The sequence below is a fragment of the Scardinius erythrophthalmus genome (assembly GCF_964197995.2).
Source record: "Scardinius erythrophthalmus genome assembly, chromosome: 8".
Classification (NCBI taxonomy): domain Eukaryota; kingdom Metazoa; phylum Chordata; class Actinopteri; order Cypriniformes; family Leuciscidae; genus Scardinius; species Scardinius erythrophthalmus.
The window spans coordinates 43,364,419-43,385,428 of record NC_138228.1 but is presented as its reverse complement, the minus strand read 5'-3'; the positions used below and the strand labels follow the sequence as shown (position 1 = coordinate 43,385,428).

General features: G+C 37.0%; 1 protein-coding gene across 4 annotated transcripts; it reads right to left on the bottom strand.

The window, feature by feature from the left end:
• Positions 1 to 327: 327 nt before the first annotated feature.
• Positions 328 to 20,229, bottom strand: fam118b (family with sequence similarity 118 member B). Of its 4 annotated transcripts, XM_081372918.1 has the most exons (9): positions 20,209 to 20,229; positions 19,213 to 19,490; positions 16,283 to 16,372; positions 15,363 to 15,615; positions 8,990 to 9,217; positions 4,149 to 4,277; positions 2,920 to 3,229; positions 2,773 to 2,838; positions 328 to 2,475 (listed from the first exon to the last, which is right to left on the bottom strand). In XM_081372918.1, exons 2-9 carry the CDS (start codon positions 19,488 to 19,490, stop codon positions 2,462 to 2,464), a joined length of 1,368 nt encoding a protein of 455 aa, XP_081229044.1. In that variant the 5' UTR covers positions 20,209 to 20,229; the 3' UTR covers positions 328 to 2,461. The 4 variants fall into 4 exon arrangements, with proteins under 4 accessions (XP_081229044.1, XP_081229043.1, XP_081229042.1 ...); XM_081372917.1 differs by lacking the exons at positions 19,213 to 19,490; positions 20,209 to 20,229 and adding an exon at positions 17,478 to 17,509; XM_081372916.1 differs by lacking the exons at positions 19,213 to 19,490; positions 20,209 to 20,229 and adding an exon at positions 17,217 to 17,507.
• Positions 20,230 to 21,010: the final 781 nt, after the last annotated feature.

The following is a 21,010-nucleotide window of genomic DNA, read 5'->3' as shown; positions in this document are numbered from 1 at the left end:
ATTCCCTGAATCATAACTTTAATAGGCCTTATTAATCAGTCAAAACTAATTACAAATTACTGGTTTAAATCGTTATACTCAAATCCATCAGGGCGTTGCTTACTGAGAATCATCTGACTATGTTTGTGATGGAGCAGTTGCGCATTATTCAGATACAAATATCGGTGTAGTGCAAAAGTACGCTACTTTCAGTGAATGTGCGAGAGATTCATCAGCCGCTATTAGAAGAAAGTTACAAATGGCCGCATCAACTCGTACACTGTTAAAAATAAGATAAATATATGTGATTCCCTGCTTCTATTTGCTGTCAGTAATGACAACACATTTGGTACCAAACAGATATTTTATTTTAAAATAAGCATATAAATACCCAAGACATTTGTGGACTGAGATGCTTAAACAGTGGTCCACTGGAGTTAAAATACAAAAAGTTTATAAACAACTGTTTACTTTTTTATTTTAGAGCATTACTGACCAAGCATTTAAGACTATACATGGGAACTAACTGTCCAAGTGCAATAAAATGTGTTGAAAGTTGTGTGGCTTGAGAGGAATGACGGCATTATATCATTATCCTCAGTCTCGTGACAGGTTCAAGTAGATTCATGGAAGCTGAAATGCAGATTTAGTTGTAAAAGAAATGCCCTGAGTCATATTTCAACCAATTAACATGTACACAAACTACAGGTTAAAAGTTTGGAATAAAGATTCTTTTTTAATGTTTTGGAAAGATTATGCTCACCAAGGCAAAACACTTTTTTACTGAAAAATACAGTAAAAACAGTAGTATTGTGAATTTTGGAACATATTTTAAAATGTAATTTATTCCTGTGATGCAAAGCTGGATTTTAAGCATCATTATTCCAGTCTTCAGTGTCACATGATCCTTCAGAAATATGCTGATTTGATGCTCAAGAAACATTTCTGATTATTGTCCGTGTTGAAAACAGTTGTGCTTGCTTTTATTTGAAATAGATGTTTTTAGTAACAATAAAAAGGCTTTACTAGTCTAGCACATTTTACAAATTGAATGCATCCTGGCTGAATAATATTACTGATTTCTTACTGACCCCAAACTTTTAAACAGTAGTAAATCATTCTTCCTAGAAATTCAATTTAAAAATAGTTTATATATTTATTATACCATGGTCTGGGTGAATACTCGATTCTGATTGGCTGCAGGGTGTCCATTAAGATTCAAGACCCGATCAGCCTGTCGGGGTTGTATTCGCTATAACAACCGCCTCGCTCTACATTATCCCTTACATACTGTATTTTGCTTTTAAAAAAAAAAAGCCTTTGTGAGCATGACTTAAAAAAAAAACGTAATTATTCCAAACTTTTGACCAGTAGTGTGTACTATAGAGCTGGTAAGCCCATCCGTAAAACCCCAAGTGGACCTCTAGGTTGAAAAATCGTCAATGCAAGTGAATGAGAGAAAATAATTATTTTCTGGTCCCGTTTGAATTGTGCCATGAATGTGAACATATGTTGTCTGTTTGACAGTATATGGTATGATTCTTCGGCTAGCAGTTGTGGAAAAGACATAACGAGAAAGACTACATGTCGCCTATGTGACGTCACCCCATAAAGTTGACTTACCCGTGGTTTTCGCCAACCTCAACGATTTTGTCCTCTCCCTGAAAGAAGGCGGTGAAGTGCACCAAAGACACAGCCATGTTTAGCGGGATCCGTGAGCTAGTGTCCGTGTGCTAGTGGTGGTGACGTTTCAAACGCGTCGAAAGCAGCGAAGAGTTGTAGGCCACAAAGTGCTCTCACACAAAGTCTAACCGTATCAAACTTCTAACCGCTAAATTGTAGCATTCTTTACACGAAAAGTTATATAAAAAAATTCACAGACAACATATGTTCACATTCATGGCAAAATTCAAACGGGACCAGAAAATAATTATTTTCTCCCATTCACTTGCATTGACGATTTTTCAACCAAGAGGTCCAGTGGGGATTAGCGGAAGGGGCGGGACTTACCAGCTCTATATAGTGTGTGTAAGCGTGATATGTATTTTTTATTTCCCTTTTAATTTTGGGATGAAAAATGCCCATGGACATTTATTTTGTGAGGTTCAGTCACTAATTAAATATTGCTGGTGCATTTGATGATGTGAAAAATGGGAATTGAGGAACCACTACATTTGACCGCTCGTGTTTAAGATCAGACTGGCCCTGAACATCATTCTTGGTCCACACTTCAATTACCACATAAAAAAAGCCACAAATTTTCTCCTTCACTCACACGAAGAGTTTCATGAAACATTTTCTGAGTTGCAGGAGTTCACAGTTTGCCTGGTGGTGTTTTTACAGACGCCTGTCCCGTGTGAAGCGAACCGGTACTGACGGCGCTCGGTTTAAGTATGAGAAAGGAGTCTGTTGTGCGTGGAGATCTGGTCATGCCAGACCTGTGCGGCGGAGCTGTGGATATGTTCTCAGACTGCCACTTGTGTCACGAGTGGTAGTCTGGACAGAGAGACAGGAAGAAGATCTCATTACAACAGAAGCATCAGCTGATTTCATCACAGGAAGCCACAGCGCACATGGGCTCAAGTGCAGAAGAGGACAGTGGAAAGGTGTAGTGAGTTTAAAACAACAACAGAAGCCCTTGTGCTGCGTTCAGGTCTATGATTCTTTCGTTCTAGAAGCATGCATTTAAGGAAAGGAGGGAAAAGGAGGGAAAAAGGCGTCGCCATGCTCCAGTCAAATGCCCAAATTGCCTTTAGCATGCAAGCCAGGCAACAACACGAAAGCTGTCCTAACCTTGGAGGAGGTTTTTCTGGGTCGTAAAGCCATTTTGACTTTCTTCGCCTTGTGAGACGGGAGATCCTGAACGAATCAAGCAAATGAAAAGGTGAAAAACCTCTAACATTGTATGTAACGTGTCTTAAAAGTGAAGCCCAAGCTTACCCCAACCGTTGGTCACTACGTCCCGGTCCACATCACGGTTGCAGATCTCATTGGCCAGCCGCTCGAAGTACTCCGGCAGGTCGGCGTATTCGTTGCCGTACGAGATGACCTTAATGCCTTTGTCCAGCATGTTATCTCGAAGCTTTTTGAATTCGCCCACGTCCTCTCGCCGCACCAGCATGAAATGCTCAAGGTCAGACTTGTGTTTGACCGCCTCGAGGAACAGTGCCTGGAAGGTGGTGTCGTCCACTGTCCTCCCGCAGCCCAGGAACACAAAAGACTTGGTTTCGTAGAGTTTCTGGATCTCCCTCTGCAAAAACAATATCAGAACTGACGTTATGGAGTGACATTTTAAGGATCACCGAGAAATAACAGACAAAAAAGTTAGTTCAAATTCAAAACAAGTTCATGATGATTTCATTTGGTTTTGAAAAACGTTTATGGCATTTTCAATAAAAGTTATTTTCCAAAAAACATAAATACTTTTTACCTTGAAAGATATGTTTAATGTATATCATGAATTATTAATTCATAAATTTATTTTATTTTTTAATTATGCAAGTTAATCTCAGCACATGACTTTGATTTGGTGGACAAAAGTTTTTCAAATAATCAGCAAATGTTACTACATTTTGTTTGAAATACTTAAATTTTAAAAATCGTTTAACTACTTAAGTTTTTTTTTTCAATATTTTTCTTAAATTTTTTTAGGGGAGCACAATTTATGTAAAATATTGTGATTATATATCAATATGGCTATTTAATAATAATAATAATAAATACAAATATAAAAATTACTAAATAAAAACAAAATAATTTTTACTATTGTAATATTTCTCTTTAAAATAAAAATAGAGGATTTAAGAAAAAAATATGTATTTTCATTAGAACTGTAAAATTACAATGCTAATATTTATGGTTGTCTTAAGTTCTGCATTTTCAAATGTTAAAGCCAGCATGAAATCAATTTTTATTATTATTATTATTATTATTATAATTTATCTGTGAACATCATTTTTTAAATTTAATTTAATGTGCCTTCATAATCTTCAATCAAAATAACTTCCTTCCCATTCAAGGACTGGACAGAGAACAATAAAAACTGCTACAAAAGGGAGTATCTCTTCGGACCAGAATGCTTTGGTTCACTGTGTCCGCCACCCCAGTGAATTATCAACTTCCAGTGGTTCAGCTTTATTTTCTCCTGAGAGCAGAAAACATTTACTCACCATGACTTCTGTGTTCCTCAGAACATTCTGGTAGCCCGCAGGATGCAGTACAATACCACTGGGGTTGGTGTAAACACCGTGAATATGTAGTACACTTAGTCTTCTCTTCTCCTGAGCCCACTCCAGAACCTGCACACACATGCACACCGCAGCATTTCATACTCCACTGATCCCAATCCGGTTCCCACTAGGTCCAGCTGCTTTTAATGACTGGGTTCTAATCAAGAGGCATCTGATGGAAAAGGTGTATAAACACCCAGCCTAAAGGCCACACTATGGAAAACCACACACGGCCTGATTAATAAAGACAGAGAACTGAACATGCAGTCACTTGTGTTTCAGAGGGCCCTTCAGGTGAGCTGCTGTAGAGCCTACACGCACTAATGCACTACATGACGCTTGGCCCGGGGACCATAAGGCTGATTTTATGGCTAATAGCTGAAGCTTTCACTGCTTTGTGCTGAAGGAAATTTATGGCCAAAAGCAAACAGAGATGAACCCAGTGCCCTGAACATCTGAAGAACATAATTTCACAAATTGATTTCATTACTTTTAGTTTAAACTTAAAGCAACTGATGATCTGATGATAAGTATTATTCAACAAGTCTACATGGTCTCTTCTTCAGATGTTTTTTTTTGTATCTGCCAGTGACTGATTTATCTCTGAGGGGAATTCCACTCAGCAACAAAAACAATGCAATTTCATAGACTAAATAATTGCGCCCTATATGATGTCACATTGCCATTGGGACTTTGAGATCCCAATGACCTGCCACCTGATTTGGTAGCGCTGAGGGGGGATTGTTAATCATGAAGGCAATTTACTAATAAATGTACTATTGTTGCATTAATAACGGTCGTTACTAATAATACTACATGTTTATTTCTTGGAAATCAACATTGACAGTAAAGCATTGAGCTTGAGTTGAGATGCAGATAAAATTAACTTTTAACAACAACCTAAGTTTTATAGGGATTTTTTTTTTATATTCTACTCTTAATAAATGTACCATTGTTCTTCAATGGTCTCATACTGAACTGACAGACAGCTTCATTGATTATAAAAGGAGTGCTCTTTACTTACTTTCTGTGTAATTCTTTTATTATTTTTCATGAGACTTTGTGACTTTTCCTACTTCATACTTAAGTACAAAGAGTGTCAAACTTTGATAAAAATGTATTTCTTGATGATTTGATATTTTATAATAGGGATCAATTTAAAAGCAAAACGTGATAAATAAATAAACTTTATTAGGGAGTCGAAATGGCTAATAAGCCAATTTTTTATTTATTTTTTTACTTTATTTAACCAGGTGAGCACACTGAGAACACTTTCCCATTTACAATGGCGACCTAGCCAAGATAAAAGCGTCGAGGTACAAAAAACAAAGTTACACATGTAATTACAAGACAAAGAAGTACACAATAAGCATAGGAATGCAGTATGCAGGTCAGCAGATCAAACATTTATAAATTTATACAAATAGTGCAAAAGGTGTCAATATATGGAGGTAAATGATTGGTAGATAAAGTGGCGTTGCTCTGTGCCATACAGTCAATGGAGGAAGTAAGTGGAGGTCTAATAAGGAGGTACTGTTGTCGGGTACAAAGTGACTAAGCTTATATGGAAGGTGGCAAATGGCAAAATAGAAAATGACCATTGCTGGATGGGGAATATGCAAAAACATCAAAACAAACAAAAACAGAGACAGCAATGGTAGATTAAAATGTACAAATAAATGTATTAATGGCAAAAGTGTGAGTCGAGTTGGCATGTACAATGGTCAGACAATAGATTCGTTAATAGTAATTTGAAGGTGGTTAACGGGACAATGGATTCAAGCTTCAGAGATTTTTGACGTGTATTCCAATCATTGGCAGCAGAGAACTGGAAGGAAAGGCGGCCAAAGGAAGTACGGGCTTTAGTAGCAGTCAAAGTGATATACCTGCTTGAACCAAGGTTCATAGAGGGGGTAGCTCTGGAGATTAATGATCTTAGATAAGGTGGGGTTTTACACAGTAGACATTTGTAAATGAGGTGATGAGGCCAACCGATTAGACTATAGAGGTTGCAGTGGTGGGTATTATATGGAGACATCTAGTTTTCTAAGGAGAGAGTTTGAAGCGGTCCAATAAATAACATCACCGAAGTCAATAATTGGAAGGATGGTCATTTTCACGAGGGCGAGTTTGGCTGGGAAAGTGAAAGAGGCTTTATTATGGAATAAGAAGCCAATCCTGGATTTAATTTTAGTTTGGAGCTGATTGATGTGGGTCTGGAAAGAGAGTGACGAGTCTAACCAGACCCCTAGATATTTATAATTGTTTGTCTACCTGCTCTATTGCACACCCATCTAGTGTGGTGATGCTTATTGGGCAGGCAGGTGCAGTGTGAGATCGATTAAAAAGCATACATTTAGTTTTGCTAGAAGTTAGAAGCAGTTGGAGGGAACGGAAGGAATGTTGTATATTATTAAAGCTTTCTTGGAGGTTTTTTAACAGTGTCCAACGACGGGCCAGACGTATAGAGGATGGTATCGTCTGCATAGAGGTGGATCAAAGAGTCACCTGCAGCAAGAACAACGTCACTGATATATACAGAAAATAGAGTCGGCCCGAGAATTGAACCCTGAGGCTCCCCCATGGAGACAGCCAGAGGACTGGAGAGTAGGCCCTCTGACTTAACACATTGAAACCTGTCAGAGAAATAATTTGTGAACCAAGCAAGGCAATCATTTGAGAAACCCAGGTTCTTTAATCTATCAATTAAGATGTTGTGATTGACAGAGTCAAAGGCCTTGGCCAGGTCAATAAAGACTGCTGCGCAATAGTGTCTTTGATCAATAGCAGTTATGATGTCATTTGTGACTTTAAGTGTGGCTGAAGTGCACCCATGACCGGCTCGGAAACCAGATTGCATGTCAGAAAGGCTGTGATGAGATTCGAAATGGTGAATAATTTGTTTATTAATAATTCTTTCGAAGACCTTTGAAAGGCAGGGGAGGATGGAGATTGGTCTATAGCAGTTTGGATCTAAGCTATCCCCTCCTTTGAATTAAGGGATTACTGCAGCAGTTTTCCAATCTTTAGGTAACTCTGATGAGTTAAGAGAAAGGTTAAAAAGACTGGTGATGGGAGTAGCAATAATTACCGCAGACAACTTTAAAAAGGAAGGGTCCAGATTGTCTAATCCAGATGATTTGAAGGGGTCAAGATGCTGCAGCTCCCTTAGAACGTCGGCTATCAGGACATGGGCAAAGGAGAAACGTGGGAAGTTTTGGCTATGTGCTACAGAGGGTGAGGGGCTGTTAATTAGGGTCGGGTTCGCCAGATGAAAAGCACGACCACCCATGGCAAAATGCTTATTAAGTTCTCAAACATGGAGGGCTTGTCAGTGGTGATAATATTATCTAGCTTTAGTGCTGTGGGCAGCTGTACGGAGGTGTTCTTATTCTCCATAGTTTTTACTATATCCCAGAACTTTGTAGAATTAGTATTGCAGATGGCATATTTCTGTTTGAAAAAGCTAGCCTTAGCATTCCTGACCGCCTGTGTGTATCGATTTCTGGCTTCCCTGAAGAGTTACTGGCACTTCTTTTTTATAAAAATAAAATAAAAGCATTTGTTTGCCACGTGTTAGTTTTCCTATATCTTTAAACTTTTAGTTTTACAAATGGGGACAATCTTTTATTGATGAACAAATAATGTTTTTGGTCATCACATTAAAAATAATATTTAAACTGGATAATATTTAGAGCTGGATAACATTAAATATTTATATTTAATGAAGTGCTGGAAAAAGTGTGAAGCACGATAAAGTCCTTGAAAAGTGCTTGAATTTCTCTCTCAAAAGGTTGTACGAACCCTGAAATGAATAATGTAAAAGCATTCGCCTATTCCTGCCACAATACCATGGTTACAGTTAGCGTTACTACATTAAATCCATGGTGAGAGTTGGTGATTTGTAGACTGAAAAGCCCTCTTTAACTTGTCCATTCATGGCACAATGTTTGTCCTGGTTTGCGCTTTTTGATCTGACATCTGTGTGGTTTATAACAGAGAATTCTGTGCTGAATTTGAATGCCTCTCACTAGATCTTGATGCGATTTTATTAATACTGCAGTGAATTCAAACGCTTTCTCACCAGATCTTTCAGCACTGTGTAGTAACGGTGTCACGTGATCGAGAATGACTCATGAGAAAACCTGTTCTGAGCTTGCACTGCATTGTCGATTATTGATCTGAGCTTATTAACGGTCCGTACTGTGCAGCTCAAATTAATAGTACGGTTTTGTTGCATTTTCATTTGCCGTTTGATTTTTCTCATATGCAACAGAAATGGCAGCTCTTATCAGTTGGGCAAAGTCGCACCGACAGGAAAAGGGGTTGCAAAATGCGACCATTTGATCTAGTCTGGAGCCCTGATATGGCTACCTATTTTACCTTATTGTGTTCATATCTGACTTAAGCTCAAGTTTCACATTAAGTGTGAGTAGCCAACTACTTTAAATAGAATATCCAGTTTTAATATGCCATTTGAAGCAAAGCATGTTTGTGCAATTTTGTTATTTTAATGCTTGGTGGTGTGCCGTGGGATTTTTTACTTATCAAAACTGTGCTATGGCACAAAAAAATAATAATAATTTGGCAAACACTGGTTTAGATAAATCAAGTATCTTCTTTCATTGATGCTACATTTATGCATTGACTGAATCCAAATAGTTAGACCTCCTTTACTATTCAAATTTAAAACATTGTAAGCACCTAATAGGGCAGTCTGATTTGTAATGCTTATTCAGCTAATTTATACTTAAAAGTTCTTAAGGAAACATAACAGGTACCTTCTTCTCATCTGTGAGATCCAAAGACTCCAGCTTGGTCCCTTGGTGGGCAGCGTAGATCTCTAACAGGTTGTCAAAGTTGGTGGTGAGGACCAGGGCACCGCTCTCCATCAACTGCAGCACAGAGCGGAGGAGATGCTTCCCAACGTTCTCCATCTTACACTCCAGGTCATCAAACACCTCGTAGAGGCAGTCTTTAAAAAAGGTGGAGCGTACATTTCCCGTCCGCTACAGAAAAACGCAAGAGGTGAAAAAGAAATCTGAGATGTTTGGAAAAACAAAACAACTTCAGGTCTATTTAAATAACTCTTTTTGGAGTGTACAACAATGTTACATAGCCTGCTTTTAGAAGGAAATATAAACATTATCATCTTTGAGGACATTGAAATGTGCTCTATGGAACACAATACAAGAAACCAAGTACTTAATTCATATATTTAAGCTAAAATTGTAGGCAATTAAATTAGCTTGATTTATACATTATCTGTGGAATCTCAAAAGAAATAGAAGTACTTCAGTCATTACAGTGACTTCCATTTCAGTCAGTAAAGTGTTAATTAGACACTGTACATGATTTGATTTCTAACACTGGAAAGTATGAGAGATTGTGTAGAGAGCGCTGAGAATAGAGTAGTTCTGACAGCAGTGCCCTTGTCCTGGTCATACTCAATCTCATTACACTGAGCTGAATTCATTCTCTGAGCTTGGCCGAGGCACATGGAAAACCAGAGAGAGAGAGAGAGGCTGCTATGAATAGCTTGCAGAATCCACTTTCTCAGGAAGAAGGCTAATTATCAGCACCTCCACACCTGCTGTGAACTAATGCCTCTGATCTTAGAGGTGTAGGTGTCTTTTAACTGTTTACACCTGGTATTAACATCCGTCTCGGTCGTCTGATCACATGTGGTCAGTGCAAAACAGATGTAAACCACGCAAACGAGATTTACAGGGCCTAAGACTATTTAAATGTACACGTTATGAATTAAAAATGTGCATGTAATGTCTTTTTACTTGTGTGTTCTGTGAAGAGTTGCCTATGACTTCACTTGTTGTGTTGACAAAATGAGACGTTGCGAATCAAAGTTTCAGAGGGAAAAAATGAATGAAAATGTTGTAAAAGGAGGGCAGACATAAAAAGTGTAAAATGCCAGTTTATTCTTGTTACACCTTAAAAAAAAAACGTGGCAGCTGTTTAAAGTCTCAGTGTAGTGCATATTTCATTATTGACAGGAATGAAAATGAGGCTGATGGATAGAAGTAAAGTGTGTTCAGTGGATTGTACTATTGTTTAAAAACATTCAGATTGTTCATTTGATGAAACATCTTTCCAAACAACTTTCAGCAGACAAAAAGCTTTGAAAGTTTTGAGTTTTTAAAATTACGTGATCTAGAATACAGCACATGACATTATTAAGACTGTAAATCTATCCCTCACAGCCTTGTTTCATTCATGTAAAATTCAATGTTATCTATTGATTTATTTGTCTGGAGCCCTGATTTAGGTAGTAAGTGAAAAATAACAGCATTGAGCAACAAGCATTGAGAAAGTAGATTAACAACCATATTTGGAAGGTTTTGGACTTTTTTGTGCTTATCAACACATGCAGTAACTCGATAGCTTTGAAGTCTGAACCATGACTTTCATGCTCAAACATGTTAATGTTTATTTTTGACTGGCATCCTCCGACTTGCAGCGATCATTACAAAGCAAAGCATGCCAAAGCAAAGATCATTACAAAGCATGCCTAACTAAAGAAATATATAACGCAAAAGCTGACTGGATTATTGTCAAGCCTTGGCCTGTTGTTCTTGAGGTGTGAATCCTGGATGTATGTTCAGATTAGCCTCATTTTCTGCACTGAACTCCAACAGGTCATTTGATTCACTAGGATCTGCTCTGCTCACTTAAGGCTCAAAACTCACACAAGTAGGTTAAACCATTAAAAGACCTGTGGAGATTTGAGACCTTTAAAGTTTGGGTAGGCGATGTTTTACATAAACACTTTTTGTTAAACTGGTTGAAACTCTCTTCACACCCTGATAGCAATCAATCAATAATAAGTAGTCTAAATATTAAAAAATGTATATATATATCTTCTGTGGAAGTCTCAGGACCAAAAAAGTTTTCGTCCAATCATTGCATTCGGTCCCAATGCAATGATAGGATGTCCTACCTGCCTGTCAACATACAGTACGTCCACACACCCTGCTCACGCAGACATCACACGTCATCAGAGTGTTCTGTAAGGCTATGCAGAGATGTAGACACAGTACCGGGCGGCGTACAGTTCCTCCTGAACCAAAACACTGAGCTTATGCTGCGTTCACACCATGTCATAACCGTAATTATGAGATAGAGATGCACCGATCGACCGGCCAGGGATCAGAATCGGCTGATTTTCCGCTTGAACGGCCCGGACTAGTGAACGGCCGGTCAGTCTCACATCTTTCCGATTCGGTCCGTTTTGTTGCCAGCGGCACAGGCAATAACGTTAACTGCGCGTTCTCGCTCTCTTCTCTCCGACAGCGAAGTGACACACATCTGCAGCTCCTGCACTGGGATTCAAGCAGCTTGTTTAAGGTAATGGCGAAAATCATTTTAGAACGGCAGCGAAAATGTAAAAGTAGGCTATATAAACTTTAATATATCCTTTTATTGAAACAGGTGCTTTGCTGTGCTTTTACTTTCACTTTTGCCGCAGAGACCCTTTTATGTCCTATAAATGTGTCGTATTTTTGATAATCCGCGCAGATTTCAGCTGATGATTCTGTTTAAAGTTATTAATAACAAATCATGAATGAAAGATAAAGAAAAAGGCAGAATGTGCTTTATATTGAAAAGAAATATTAAAAGCGCGATAAGCAGTGAAAGAGAACTGAATTATACTGACAGGATGCTGTGCGCGCGCTCCGAGCGCAACGCAGACAAGCATAGTAGCCTTTGTCTTCGGTTGCGCGCCTAAACGGCCAAATAAACACAAATGTATAAATCTGCCAAGTCGAGTATTCCCGTAAACACAGTAGATGTAAGTACTATGTACGTCAAACCCCCCGCAAGGTAACACCACTAATCTCTACAATCACCTCAAACGTCACCACAAAATACAGTATGAGTTAGCAATGAAAGACAAGGGAGCAACACCTCAAAATACCACTAGGTTAGTGTTCTTGGCCAAGAACTTGGAGCAAAAAGCACAGGTTCTTTATTACTGTAATGTTCTCTTATGTTCAACAACATAAAGCTTTAAAATTATTCACTTTAAGGGGTCTAAAATAAAGAAAAGAGACAATTTTTTGTTACTCCTGCACTTTATTATACTAAATGTCCTGTGTTTTTTTGTTGTTGTTTTTTTTTTTGTACTTGAGTGCAATAAACTTTGGTTAAAAAAATGAGAATCGTGTAAGAGAATCGTGATCTCATTTCCCATTGAGAAAAATCGTGATTCACATTTTAGCAAGAATCGTGCAGCCCTACTTACTCGTCTCATTCGCTCCGGTTAAATAGTGCTTGTATTGCCCCTAATTTTAGTCTTTCCCGCAGGTTACGCGCTCACACCACTGATCTATGCACTGATAGTGCAGCGCACAACCCGGCTCTCAGTCTCAAACAGCTTGTGCTGCGTTTTAACAGTCAAATACACACCAAATTATGTAAAAATGCCCGTCTTGGCAAGTATTCAGTTAAACACAGTCAGTTTTGGAACGTAAATAATAGCTGCGAAGACTCGGATTTATACGAATGAGCTCTGCAAGTTGTTTAAGTTCATTATTATTGTAATGTTATGTTCTTTGAGACGAGGTAATTTAACGTAGTCTCTCGTGAGGCTTTGCAGACTCTGCTCTGGCTGTGTGCGTTCATGTGTTTTGGAGGAGGTGTGGCTTTGGAGATGCTCTGAAAGGGAGGGTGGGATCTTATGCTTTCAAAGCTAGCTCGCTATTGCTAGCCTCTCTGAAATTGCTTACTCTAGCTTTAACTCCAGAGCATTGCAATTAACAATAACAAACAAACTGTGCTTGGAAATTTACTGGGATGGTGAAAGACTGTAGGCTGATGTTTTTCTAGGAGAGTTGTTTTTGTTGATGTGGATTGTTCAGCTACAACCATTCCAAGCGATGAAACAACAGCACTGGAGTTGAAATTCATTACCTAACTCCCTTTCACAGGCCTAATGCCATCTAAATCCTCTAGCCACATTGGTGGGTTTGGATGCAATTGATATAAGAGCTTGACAATGAAAAACAGGGATAAATCACTGTGCGCTGTTTTGACAGGTTGACAAAAACAACAACACAGGTGGCACGTGGCTCTACACCTCATTCTAGCCAGAGAGAAAGGAACTAATGATGGACAAATTCAAAGTTGTGCTCTTCCACGCACTTCCTGGCATTGTGCTCATGATCAGAGCTCAACAGAAAGGATTTTTTCTTACCCTGACAACATTTTCACTAACCCCACCACCACCACCACAAAAAAAAAATAAAAAATTAAACATGTTTTTATCCCTCAGGAAATTTTGTAAAGTGTTTCTTTACAAACTTACTACAAATTTATGATATTAGCCATAAGATTTTAAGGCTGGGTTAACAATATAGATTAGTCAATTTTAATCGAACTTCATTTTGATGAACTGATATTGAATTTTCTATCTATGCTTTTTTTCTGTTGTGTTATTTGTAGTGCGCCGGCCATTCAATAATCGTAATAAGCTTTGGGTTAGAAAAAAGTCTCAGCTTTCAAACTGTCAATTTTATCAAGAAATTGAAACAAACAAAAAATTGTGCCATTTAATGAGGCGAGACAGATCGCTGTGAACCGTCATCTCTTCCTCTTTACTATTAGTTATAGAATAAAATAAACATTAATAAACATAAGAAGGTATATTGAAAGAAACAGTACAACTTGTTGAAATGTATCATGTCTCATGTAATTACTCAATCAGATTTTCTCCCACGGAAAGACGTCAATAAAATGGCTTGAAAACAATGTCATGTAATGTTACATTTACCTCAGGAAAGCCATTTAATGTTTACAGCTCGTGAGTCAGCTAGACAAAATAACTAAAGAGTATAGTTATAGTTGCTTAATATATGCTTGACATATGTTTAATATATAATTTATTATATTTTTACTTAACCTGTTAGTGAGGTCTCATTTATTGTATGTTTGCAAATATCTGTCATGAAAACAAGTTTATTTGACCACCACCATTTAAATCTTTATATTTTAACAACGAACTGGAATAGAAACATAATTATATCATCAAATGCAAACATTTAAATTAAACTTTACGTTTTTCTTTGGGTGCTGAATATTTCTAAAAAATAAATACCAATTCAATTTGGACTGTTGTTAATTTTAACCTGTAATATTAAAGGGTACTACCTATTATGAAAAATTCACTTTTACATGGTGTTTGAACATAAATGTGTGTTGGTAGTGTGTGTACAAAACCACCCTATAATGGTAAAGATACAACCACTTCTATTTTTATATTGGCCATAAATCATAAACAGTGTGTGTTAAATATATGTGTGAATGGCCCTGAATAGGAGAAAAAAAATGTCTAGGGCGTTTACATAGAAAATACTGGTAATGCAGAACACTTAAATGCAATAATGCGTTCTGTGGAAAGGCTTCATCCTGTTTCTCCTGTTTCGTTGTTTTATTGCCAGAGTATCCGTGGCACGAGCTGTAAAGGCACAGCCCTCTTCTGGAAATGGAGGTGGGGAGCAGCGGCTCCTTTACATTTAAAGATACACACACAAAAACAGTGTGTTTTTGCTTCTAACCAAAAAGGGGCATTTTGGGCATAGTATAATAAATGATTTGTGGGGTATTTTGATCTGAAACTTTACAGATTCTCAGACACAATCTGGAGACACTTAAGACATATGACATCTTGTAAAAAGGGGCAACAGACAGGCTTCTTTATATAGTTTACAGCTTTCGTAGAGAGACTGTTTTCGTTAAGAAATACTGAAATGTACTGTATGACCAATATAATATATCCAAAAATATTGACATTGGATTTTAATCTGAATCGAATCAAATAAAGAGCTTGTGAATCTAAATCAAATTGATTTGTGAAATCTGTGTCATTAAAATAAGCACTAATAAAATCTCTATTAATTAACACACCTAGATCTACTCCAGCATATTGTACAGTAGCTAAAAAAAAATTAGTATAGCACTAGATACTGCAAGGTTATGGGTTAGATTCCCAGAGAATGCAAAAACTGATCAAGTGAATGAAACGTAAGTTGCTTTAGCCAAACGCATGCATGTAAATGTACTATCAACACTTCAAACTTAAAAACTTAAGTTTAACTCTTTATTTAACACGTATAAGAAAAACATATGAAATTTTCTTACCGGAGAAAGTTTCTGAATGAGGTCATGAGCAACGTGCACCAGGTTCTTGTCCTCTTGCAGACTTTTCTGGAAGCGGCGGCTCTCTTCCTCCTCTAGCAGATCAAAGTCATTGGCAGCATCTAGCAGCGCCTGGATCAGACCTTTCCAGGAGCGCAGCGCGGGCACCTGAGGAGCTACAGCTGAACTCACCCCCGTGCCGATCACCAGCACCAGCTCAGGGGCACGCTTGGTCTTCAGGCTGGGCAACAACTTCCTATAGTCAGCAGAGATGGAGGAAATGTAGTCAGGTCAGAGGAGACATGCTACGCTGCAGAGCTGTATACAAATGCACAGCTTAAACTGACCTCTGACTTTTTTTAAACAGTCAGTAAAAGGAGGTCTATCAAACTCATGAGACATTTTGTAATGTTTGTGGACTATTGTACGTTCAGCTGTCACTCAGAAGGGACTAAGTTGATCCTGGAACAACATTCCAATCAACCAATCAGATTTGAGGGACAGGTTTACAGTTAATCTCAAGTTTAGACTTACAACAAGGGTTAAGGGCTTCATTCTTTCTTTTTCACCAATTATTTCCTTATGATTTTAGGGATAACTTAAAGGGTAGGGATACTGGGATACTACCCTACTGCTGATTAGCTACAAGTGTGTTGTGCTGCTAGGTCCAATTCACTTTCAACAGTGTTTCTCAGAAATCGCTTACAGCACCTTTAACTAATGAAAACTTATTGTTAAGTGTTACCGAATATAAAAAAATAAAACCGCCTGGGTGATATCATCCTTACCAGGAAGTTCTTCGTAAAAACATGTTTGTCAGAACAGATGAACAAACAGGGGCTGATTGCAATGAATGAATAATTTTTGGCACGCCTTAGGAATGTGCAGGCAGCAAAGCAATACATGAACATCTGTTTTCATACCTAGCCTTCTTAGCCACTGTGTCGCCATCCTCAGAGTCGGGGGAAGGACGCTTCTCTGTCTTCACTGTAACAACAGAGGCCATTCGACTCCTACAAAAAAAAATAAGAGTTGATCCAAGATAGGTAGATAGATAGATAGACCAACATCAAGTGTTCAATTAGGTTAACAAAGCTTAACAGAGCTTAATTGTTTTAATTGTCCTTGACATTGAAAAAGATTTATTCTCTTCTAGCTAGATGTCAGAGTATTTACACGCTCATGATGTGAGGAACAAGACTGAAGATGCTGCAGTTCTTTGTTGTGCTCACTTCACTCAGGGGCCAGCAGCTGATGGTCAGTCAACACACAGCTCTGTTCTTTCTGTTGTCTCTTTGTTTTTCTTTCATATTCATGTGAGGCAGATTCGACTGCACATGAAAAGCCTAGAAAATCAATCATAACCTACAACAGCAAACTCTGGCCAAAAACCCAAGACAGCCTATTTGAGCTAGCAAGCTAACAGGCTAGCTACATGTGTGATTTATTTCAGCGCTTAAAAATCGAATTATTAAGTTATAACTGATTTTATTATTACATATTTGACACCAGGACGTTTTAAAAAGTGATAAGTGTCTTCAACTAAACGTTCAGCCACCTGTTGCTTTTGTTCCATATGTGATACACAGTACAGATTTAGCATGCAGGCTAAAATTACACACAATTTTCTATATATGGGTATTATTTAATATTCAAAATATTTAAGAAAGTACATCCATTAAGTTGAGGAAAGACGAGATAGCTGAAAAGGAAAGATTTACCAATCTGATAACTTACACAAGTAACGTAAGTTACCGGTAACGGTTAAATAACCAAAATAAAATAAAAACCTAACGACAACATAAGTAGCATACTGAAACAAAGAGCATGTCATAAAATGTTCCAAACACTACTTACCGAGGTGAACAGAGAAAAGCAGGATACGAGTAACGTAAGTTAACGTTACTTAATCTTAAATTTCCTCGAAGCGTTTAACGTTACTGATGATAAAACAAAACACTAAGGACAAACTATCTTATCTATCTATCGAACAAACGTTAAGTGTCTTTCTATATAGATCTCAACGCCAGTAGGCTATCAGTGCCAGTCAGCCTTCAGAGACAAAAACACTAAAGGCCTTTAAAAAAAAATAATTCAGGTCAGCCTTCAGCGAAGTACCTGTCAGAGTCTCTTCCTCTGCGGATCCTCGCGTTCACATTCACAAGCTGAGCTTTACATGTGATGCGCGTGCCCCCGAGCGCGTGCGCGTGCCTGTGCCTGGGATGCGAGTGAAGGTTTAATCCGCCAGACTGTCACACACGTCATCACTCACACAGGCAGGCAGTGTCTCCAAAACAGGGTTATTATAGTTAACTAAAACCATAAAAAAAAATTTAACAGAACTTTCGTAACATGAAATAAAATCAACTTTACCTTAAATATAAACTTATTTTATTTCAGCTACTTGCCAAGGCAACATTTCTCATTTCCATTTAGTTAACTAAAACAGAAATTAAAAACACATATATAGAATTATTTTTTCAAAAACTAATAAGAATGACAAAACGCACAACAAAATTACTAAAACTTTAACTAAAATTTAAATGAAAATAGAAAAAATTAAAAATTATAACTAATTCAAAACATAATATATAATAGTATAATAGTATCTCATTGATACTAAAATAACTGTGCTCCAAACCTAGTCTATTAAATTAGCAGTTTTCAAAAAGCTAATTATTCTTTTTGGAGGGCATTACACATTAAATGTTCAGATTTCACGTTTTTGGACACACTCTCTGACTCTATAAATGGATAATGACATTTTTCTTAAGCGTAAGTCTGCATCTAAATAATTTTCATCAGATATGATATTAGTTCTACCTATGGGATATGCAAAATACTTTATTGCATGTCAGAAACAGCATTCAAGTCATTTAAAAAAATATGGTCACACTATATATGAATGCAGTTGTTACAGTGTAATTACACAAAAGTATTATTAACAACATGTACATACTGGGTTAAGGATTAGGGTTTGGTTTAGGGTTATAGTATGTAGGCCTAATTATGCATAATTTACAGTTAATACTACAGTAAAGTTTATGTAAAATATGTAAGAACACTGTAAAATTAGTGTTACCATATGAACTGTTACTCACATCAACTATGTGAGCCGTTAATGTCAATTGTGTGAGTGTGTGTGTGTGTGTGTGTATTCTGACTATTAACTAGCTGTTTATTAGCACACATATTACTTAAATATATTGGCTGTTTTATTAGCACTTATAAAGCACATGCTCTTGAGATGCCATTTTGCTGGAGCTGTCAAGGTAGCCTACCATGCCAGTGATGTCACAGACCGTTGAAGCTCAAGATGGCTGCGCCCTAGTAGCAAAACAACAAACTAACATCACTGTTTTCCCCCCTTGTAACTACTTCAGCAGTTTTAAGTGTCCTACCACAAATAACAATGATAACGCATCTGTTATATCACCTTTACTTCCTATTTCATTTCAGTTCCCCTTTAATGCCATATTCTACATCCCTTAATCCTACTCAATACCTAAACAACTACCTTACTAACTATTAAAAAGCAGTCATTAGAAGTTTATTGAGGCAAAAGTCATAGTTAATAGTTAGTCAATAGCGAGAATTGGACCCTAATCTAAAGTGTGACCATATATACATATATATATATATATACACACACACACATATATATATATATATATATACACACACACACACACACACACACAAACACAGTTGACAGTAATGGGTCACATAGTTGATGTGTAGTTGAACATTGTTGACCAGACACATTATTGACTACATTTTATAGCATATCAGTATAAAAAATAAATTGAAATAAAAAAAAAATTCTTAAAAGGACATAAACGTAGCTTTCTACCTTGACTCTTCAGGTGTCTGGTCAAATTCAGGGCTGTCTGCTGGAGTAATTATGTTTTCTAGCATTTGCTTTTTTTGTCTTCTTCTCTGTTGGGCTTTTCTCCATTTGTCTCTTTTGCTTTGTTTCTCGCTCTCACTCAACTCTGCGATTGGTTTCACATTTCCTAGTCTTATCAGTCTGTACCATGCCTCTCTCTGCTTTTCTAAATATTCTGCCCTTCTTGAGGGATCAGCATCCCGCCGAGCCCGGTATCTTCGCTGTTTCTCTGCTGCCGACATCTGTCAAAATCATGGAAATTATGGATTGTTACATAGTAATGGGTCATGTATAATGTGAAGACATCATTCTAACATGGGGTCAGTAAAAAAAAAAAAAAAAAACTTTTATTCAACAAGGATGCATTAAATTAATAAAAGTGACAGTAAATACATTTATCTATTTCAAATAAATGTTGTTATTTTGAACTTTCTATTCATCAAAGAATCCTGAAAAAATGTATCACAGTTTCCACAAAAATACTGAGCAGCACTGTTTTTAGCATTGATAATATTAATAAGAAATCTTTCAAAATCAATTAGAATGATTTCTGAAGGATTATGTGACACTGAAGACTTATGATTCAAAAAACGTATCACAGAAATACAAAAAATATATATTCTAACTTATTTCAAAAACATAAAAAAATATGTTTACTGACCCCAAAATTCTGAACAGTATATTGTTAGTTATACTGTTTTGAACTATGAAAAGTACAGTTATATATAAACTATAACTTACAAACAGGGTTAACTATAAAAATATATATATAGTGAATCATGTCTGACTAACTTCAGCAACATTGATATTTCTTAGTAACATAGTTGACAGGTAACATAGTTGACATTCTTGTCTTATTTGGTCACCCACACAGCGTTTTTATTATTATTATTATATTTTGCACTCTCATTAAATGCACTATTATCAAAGAAATTTTGAAGAAAATCAGAGTCCACTCACCAGTGTTTTTAAAATGTCAGCCAATGCAATCATGTGATGCAGGTCACATGGTATTGGGACAAACTATTGCTCAGTTCCATGGGGGTGAACGATTAGTAACTTGACAACAGCAAAGTGACATATTTAATCCTTTTAATAATAGAATTATTATTCCTTTTTTGGATACTTATTTATTGGGTACAACTGAATTAATATAAAATAATGCAGATATTAATCATTCGCATTGTGCATTTTGAATCCCAACCGGTTTGAAAATGCAACATACATAGGAACATCATGGTAATTTCCTGATAAATTAAACATTGGATCCTGAAAGTGTTTGATGTTCTGCCCTATTGGTGAAAACCTGATTTGGTTACAAAATTATTGTAATTATAAAAGGTCACAATATTTATAATATAATATAATCAATTCTAGCATTTGTAAACATGCAGCTCAATGGCAGATGGCTGTAAAGTCTTTAAGTTTCTCTTTTTATAGCAGTTCAGTCTCAGTGAAAGTAGGATATGTTCCCATTCAAATGCTGCCTACCATAATAAAGTTAATGGGTTAATGGCAAGGCTTGCTCTATTTCGGACAGGTCATGATGTGCCTGTGGTTAATGAAGCGTCAAGTTTTTTTATAACCTCTTGCACAGAGACACAAGAGCATCCTTATTTTCAGTACTTTCTTCCTCTAGTGTTCTCTCTTTTCACCCACTGGTCATGTATTTGATTGCTTTTCACTGACTGCACATGAAAGTCTACATAATGTTGATTAAACAGGTACCTGTAGTTAGAGGGTTATTTGTGAGCAGACAAAA